The sequence below is a fragment of the Erpetoichthys calabaricus genome, chromosome 2 (assembly GCF_900747795.2).
Source record: "Erpetoichthys calabaricus chromosome 2, fErpCal1.3, whole genome shotgun sequence".
In the NCBI taxonomy this organism is placed as follows: domain Eukaryota; kingdom Metazoa; phylum Chordata; class Cladistia; order Polypteriformes; family Polypteridae; genus Erpetoichthys; species Erpetoichthys calabaricus.
The window spans coordinates 73,965,723-73,972,560 of record NC_041395.2 but is presented as its reverse complement, the minus strand read 5'-3'; the positions used below and the strand labels follow the sequence as shown (position 1 = coordinate 73,972,560).

The window sequence follows — 6,838 nt, the reverse complement described above, 5'->3', positions numbered from 1 at the left end:
TCTCTGATTCAAAGACTGGATGACTTAATGCTCCGAGTTGTCAAGTTCTTTATGTTCATCCATTAAAGTCTAAAAGCCTCTTAAAGCACCTTGTCAGAGCATATCTATCATTAAAAGTATAACATACATAAACATTTAGAATCATGTCAGAAAAAAACAGCAGTTTCATAAACTGCCACCAATTTCCCTTCTATTTCTCAATGTGTATCCACTCATGATCGCCAATCACTGAGGTTTCCTATTTGACATTTCTATAGCAACAGCTACTTCTGATTTTAATCCATCCATCCATTATCCAACCCGCTATATCCTAACACAAGGTCACGGGGGTCTGCTGGAGCCAATCCCAGCCAACAGAGGGCGCAAGGCAGGAAACAAACCCCGGGGAGGGCGCCAACCCACCGCAGGGCACTCACACCCACACACAAACCAAGCATAAATTAGGGACAATTTAGGATCGCCAATGCAACTCCACTAAAAATCATGACAGAAAGCAGGACAACAAGAATGGACCTAAAATTAAGATGGAATACACAGTTGCAAAATCATGTTTTGTACTGTAAAAAAAAAAAATTAAAAATAAATCACAGAATCTTAACTACTCTTCCTTCTAAACGCAAAGCAAACCATCAAAAACAGAATATGAAACTTGGTGCATTACGCAGTAACACAAGCACACAAGGTTCAAAACTATAATGCAGCTTTACAAAAGCACGCGTCCTTCACAAGCACCAAGTGCTCTGACACGCATACCTGAGTCCGGCCTCCTGCGCCCCCTGGTGGACTCCTTCATTCTGCTCTCAAGCAGTCCTGAGTTCAGTGGTAGCTTAGGGAGTAATTTCACAGATCCAGTTAGAACTGCTGAATAAATAAAGTATCATTACAGACTAAAACGGAGAGTCAGTAGTTCCCATATCAGTGTTTAAGTAGGCTGAAAACTAATTTAGCTATTTCAACACTTTAATAAACCTAAAAAGAAAAGTTACTTTATAAGACAATTAATTTGTTACAAATGGGGAGAGAAGTCTAATGAAGTCTAATGCAAAGCATCCTGATCAGTCTCTATGAATTGTCTTGACTAATGTTGGGGGGGTCATCATTCCTTACAACAGTAGGTGACAACAAGTAAAAGGTCACAGGAACTCCACCAGGTCTATGCCAAAGCATAATTAAAAACATTGAAATCATGTTACTATGCCACTGTCTTAAAAGCAAGTATACGTTATATCGTCTTTAACGGTAAATTAAATCAATCAGGAATTTGGTAAAAAAAAAAGTCAATAAATTACCTGAGCTCAAGCTTTCATTATTCAATCTACCCAGCCTTAAAAAGCGTTATTCTAAAATAATGATATTGCAGGTGCCTAAATGATTACAAGAAAGCAAGTCTTTCATGTTACAAATTAGCCACAAACAGCTGTTGTGTGGGCAAAACCAGAGAATAAAATGAAGTAGGTAGTGTGAGCAAGCGGCCAAGTCAGGCCACCCCATAAAGAGATTTGAGGACTGCCTAAGATTACCCGCTGAAGTAGTGGCTGAAGTTTCAAATGTCTTCTTTCATCACATTTTCTTTAATGACCGGATAGTGCAATCCCTGTGACGCACGGACAAGAAAAGGGATTAGCAGCTAAAGTACTGCAGCAGGACCCTCCTGATTATAAACTCACTTTTAACAACTTGAATTACACAATGTCCTGTGAAGTACACGGCAGTAGGACACGATTTGCACAAGTTTAAACACGGAGACCTGAACCGTGCTGGAAACAATTCAAAAGCCTGTACTTCAGCATCCAAACAGTCCGATCAGTGTCACAGCGGCACGGCTTCGAGCTTTAACCCATGAGACTCTGAGGATGAGGGGCTGATGAAGAACCAACATTCCTTATTCCTTAAATCCTCTAGTTTTCTAATACCACTACTTTTTCAAACTCTGCTGGGTTTTGCAATTTCTTTTCGCAGTGTCATGAAAAACTTTTTGATTATACACCAGTATGTCTGACAGCTTATAAGGTTATTAAGGTTACAGGAAAACTTGCAATTCATTCTTTTTATTCATGTGAATTAACCAGTTACAAAATCTCAGAACTGTAAACAACAAAATGTTTCAAATGCTGGACGTTTCATGTCACACTTCCAACCAAGTTTGTCCTTGATTGTTTAAACTCACATGAAAACAGTATCCGGTTATAAAAGTAGCTTATTTATGATGTAGTATGTTCGATAAAACAGAACAAATGATCATAGAGCATGTGGAAGACATTTCATAAACCCGATCACCGAGTGAAACGGAATACGGCTGGCCGGTTCTGCCTGAAAATGACTTACTGTATACAGTGTTTACACCAGCAGACTAGGCTGTGCACTCTTTTCACATGTTTCACGTGAAGCTCCTGTCTTTTCTAACATGTGCTCGCCAATGACTTGTTTCAGTCAGCCCATGCCCTGAGCACGGGAAAGTCGCTATATAAATAAAATGTATTATTATTAGATCTGAAAGTTAGTAAGTTGTCTAATAAGCAGGCAGAATTACAAACTGAATTTTGTTCATATGGATGGTCAAACTAGAAAGCAGGTATCTCATTTTGCATTATTAATAAGTTGTCAGGTGCTCAGTTACCTTTGTCAATAGACAGCACAAACGTGGAAAAACTTGGCCAAATTGGACAAAACGTAAAAGATAAATGTATATAATTTAATATATATGCATATGTGCCGTAAAAACTGAGTGCACATTTAAGTTGCCCAAATTACAGCACCCTCGTAAAATGACTACTAGTGACATCTAGTAAAAAAAACAAAACAACATGAATAAATTATACTTGGGTGTTTTGGCCGCACCGAAGTAACGTTCTCGCAGTGTTTAAGTGCACCTTCCCTGAGCTGCGGGCAAACTCGAGCACCTGCGGCTGCGCCATCCGCACCCCTTGCCGTGCAGGTGCGGGGTTAAGCCCTTCGTCTTCCTCCTCAAACGTGGGGTTATCGTGGATACCCAAAGCCCCCCCGCTAAACCAACGATTCAAAGACCGGGACGGGGGTGTCCGAGTCTTGGCTGTGCATCGAGCTCAGTCCCGTGTCCGAGTCCTCGTCGTTGGCGCTGCAGTTTTTAGAGAGCCCCCTTGCCTGTTCCACCCAGCCACTGTTTGTGTCTAAAGGGGCCAAGATGTCAGTCTCTGCGATTACCGGGTTACTTTTATAGGAGTCAGTCCCGCTTTCCTGCAGGGGCCTGTCCGTCTCGATGTCCATTGAGTTCACCTGCTCCAGCAAGTCGTTTAATTCTTGTTCTTTGGCTTCCCAGAGTTCCCGGCTTAGGTCCAGATCACTCTTGATCGTTTCCAAGTCCGAATTGAGCCGCAGCCCGATGTACAGACTCGTGTCCAGCTGCGTTTTAACTCGCTCCTGCTCCAGGACCAGTTCGCTCTCGGGTTCGGGCTCCGAGTCAGTGCTGACAGCGCCCTCGGGCTCCACGTCTTTGAAAGAAAGTTCTCCCTGGCGGCGCACCATCCACCTCTGGTTCAGCTCCTCCTGAATCTCGGCGGTGATTTTATCCATAAGCGCCTCCTGCTCGGCCAGTTGCTCCTGCAGCCGGATGACCTCCTCGCAGCGCCTGGCGTACTCCTCGAAGTGCGCAAACGCCTCGGCGGTGTCCAGCAGCTCGGCGCTTCCCCTGCAGTCCGCGTCCGGGCTGCTCGCCTCCACTAGGTACGTGTCCTGCACGTAATTAATGCCGTGTCTTTTCATTCTGTCAAAGTGGACCTTCGCTTCATACCTGTCGATCTCTCTGTCCAGTTCGCGTATTCTCTGGATTTGCTGCCGGATGGTGTGATCTTGCGACAGCACCAGGTGCACTAGTGTTTCCATTTTTTCCACTGACGCAGTGTCCTTGGATAAAGCCTCTTGTCGTTTTTTGTTGATCTTGTGCAGTTTTCGGAAAGCTTTCCTAACTATCCGGCGTTGCTTTTCCTGGGAAAAAGCCATTGTCGCCCTGGCAGTCCCTCGGTACACGCAGGGGCTCTCTTTACTGAGAACGACCCTGGCTTCAGCACTACGAGGTCCGTTGTTGGGTAAGGAAGCTTCGTTCTTGACTAAAACAAAACGGACGTTTTCCTGCTCGTCCCCCCAAGCGCTCCACAAGCGTAGGATCTTCGTTTTGTTGGGTAAAATCCTCTCAAAGCCCCTCCATTTTTCGACTATGCAGTAGGACTGGGGGGGCCCGGACAACATTCCCGCAGTGGTGCCATGCTGCTGGTCCTGGTCTTCCAGGAGCACCTTGACTACATCGGCGCAGGTGGTGCGCCTCGTCAGACCTGACACGAGCTTCTCCTCCCGGCAAACCCACACGGAAATTTTACACTCCTCGAGTTCCATCTTAAAACGAAAGACAAATAAATATACAATCCAAGCGTCTGCCAAAGTGTCCGTATGTTGCGAGCGATTCACAAGAAACACTTGCTGTCTAAAAGAACATTTGTATGTTTAAAAACTCCCAAAGGTTGTTGTCGTTCAGAATAAAGTCCGCAGTGGTCTGTCTTCCATTGCCAACTTCAGAGATGCCCTCTCACCAGATCGTACGGTATGAGACGGGTACGTGGAGCACCTTCGTCTTTCGTCTTCTTACTGAGTCAACCTGCAGCTTACTGAGTTCACATTCGCCTTGTGCTGCTCGGAGTTTTCGAAGTCTCCGTGTGTGTTTGATCACGTGACGGCATGTAACAATAACTTTTCAAAGTTCTATGCTTAGCTCCGCCCACTGGCCCGCGAGCGTGAGTGTGTGGCAGAGAGAGAGAGAGCGCGGTGGGGGCGACAGGGGGGGGGCGTGGGCTGCACTGCGTAATTTAAAGTTTTCAGCCCGACCTCCACGCTTCTCTTCACTTAGGCTCAAATTGTTAAACAGATTATTATATAACCAATGACATTTTATAATGAGCATAATTCAGAGAACTGGCTTTCGTTACAGTTTCACCTCGCGCGTTAGAGCAGTTTATGCCTGCCTGCACATATTCAGTCCGTCCATCCGTCCGTTATCAAACCAGCTTAATCCAGTCAAGGACAGCGGGGCTCAGAGAAAAACCCGCAGAGACCGACGGTCAGTCGCACCTGGATCTCTGGATCTCTCAGCCGGGGCGCAATGCCATAAGTTGGTTATACAACAAAGGTACAATAGTAACAACGGCAGCAGCAACAATTCATTATTGTTGTTATAATCATCATCATCATGATCTTCCCTCTTCTTCCACTTGTATGTATTTTTATACCAGGCATAAGAATAAGGGAAACAGTTTTAGAAGCTGCTCAGCCAAAAGATTAAAGTACTTCTGCTTACCCCTTTTGTACAGGTGCCCAGGAAGATTTGTGTTTGTACCACAAGTTATGTTATTTGTTCAGGAATTTTCTTCTAGTATTCATATTTGTTCTGTTTTACCCTGGCTTATTGTCTCATACTCAGTTTCAATGCTTTGCATATCCTTTGTCTATATTTAATGTTTTATACAGGTGTTACTTGTATCCAGTGTTTTTATGCCCTCTTGTTCTTTCTGAATTTCTGTAAAGCGCATTGAGCATGGGAAAGGCACTAAATAAATAAAATGTATTATTAATTAAAGCTGACATTCTTGCAAATACAAAATTATCTATGAATATGGGTTTGCACATCAAACCTGGCTAATACCAGAATGCTTAATGATGATGGAATACAAAACAGAACTTGTAAAAATTGTTTTCCATGTTCTGAACCACAGAAGACCCTTAGAAACATTAGAACATTACAAAATTGTAGGTGAGAACAGGCCAGTCAGCCCAGCTAAACCTGCCAGTTTTATCTACTTAATTATTCCAAAATGCCATCAAGTCGAGTTTTGAAAGCTCTTACTGTCTAACATGCTACTTGGTAGCTTATTCCAAGTGTCTATGGTTCTCAGTGTTAAGAAAATACTCCTAATGTTTGTACCAAATTTACCCTTAACAAGTTTCCAACTGTGTCCCTGTGTTTTTGATGAACTTATTTTAAAATAACAGTCTCGACCCACTGGACTAATTCCCTTCATACTTTTAAACACTTCAATCAGGTCTCCTCTTAGCCTCCTTTTGCTTAAGCTGAGAAGGTTCAGCTCTTTAAATATTTCCTCATAATTCATCCCCTGCAGTCCTAGAATCAGCCTAGTTGCTCTTCTCTGGACTTTTTTTAGGACTTTGGAGTCCAAAACTGCACACAGTACTCCAGGTAACAGTTGATAGTGAAGAGTCCACTATGACTCCTAAATCCTTCTCATAAGGTGTACTTTTGATTTTCAGACCTCCCATTGTGTATTCATACCTAACACTTTATCTTCCTACATGTAAGACTTTGCAGTTACTGACATTAAATTTCATCTGCCAGTCTGTATGCTGTCCAGTTCCCTCTGTAATGATTCAGTGGATTATCTGCCAATCATCCTAGCTTGGTATCATCTGCAGACTTACTCGGCTTGTTATTTATATTCCTTTCCAAATCATGTTTGCACTTCATCAGCATTTTAGCATCTTAGCGTTCTCCTAGGCACACATGGAGCTGGTAAGGTGGGCGCTGACTCCTTGTCGTGACTGGCCTGGGTGATGGCACTTTGTTCGTGTCTCATTAAGTTCAAACACTGTTTCCTGCTGACACATAATTTGAGGCATATAAGGTGACTGAAGTTATGAAAATAAGTGGTTGCAATTTAGATGTTATGGAGGCATCCATTTCACAGATGTGCACACTGTAATCTAGCCTGATGAGTACTGTATGTTGTGATATGGAATCAGAAGGGAAAGCAGAATGTTTGGAAAGAAAAGAATTTTCCATAAGAACTCACAAATTCACTCC

General features: G+C 43.3%; 1 protein-coding gene across 1 annotated transcript; it reads right to left on the bottom strand.

Moving 5' to 3' along the window:
• Positions 1 to 2,032: 2,032 nt before the first annotated feature.
• Positions 2,033 to 4,699, bottom strand: rassf10b (Ras association domain family member 10b). The gene has a single exon (XM_028793920.2). It carries the CDS (start codon positions 4,363 to 4,365, stop codon positions 3,004 to 3,006), a length of 1,362 nt encoding a protein of 453 aa, XP_028649753.1. The 5' UTR covers positions 4,366 to 4,699; the 3' UTR covers positions 2,033 to 3,003.
• Positions 4,700 to 6,838: the final 2,139 nt, after the last annotated feature.

Bases quoted from the DNA above. Each gene is read 5' to 3' on its own strand.
- rassf10b (XM_028793920.2), bottom strand. From the start codon at position 4,365: ATGGAACTCGAGGAGTGTAAAATTTCCGTGTGGGTTTGCCGGGAGGAG.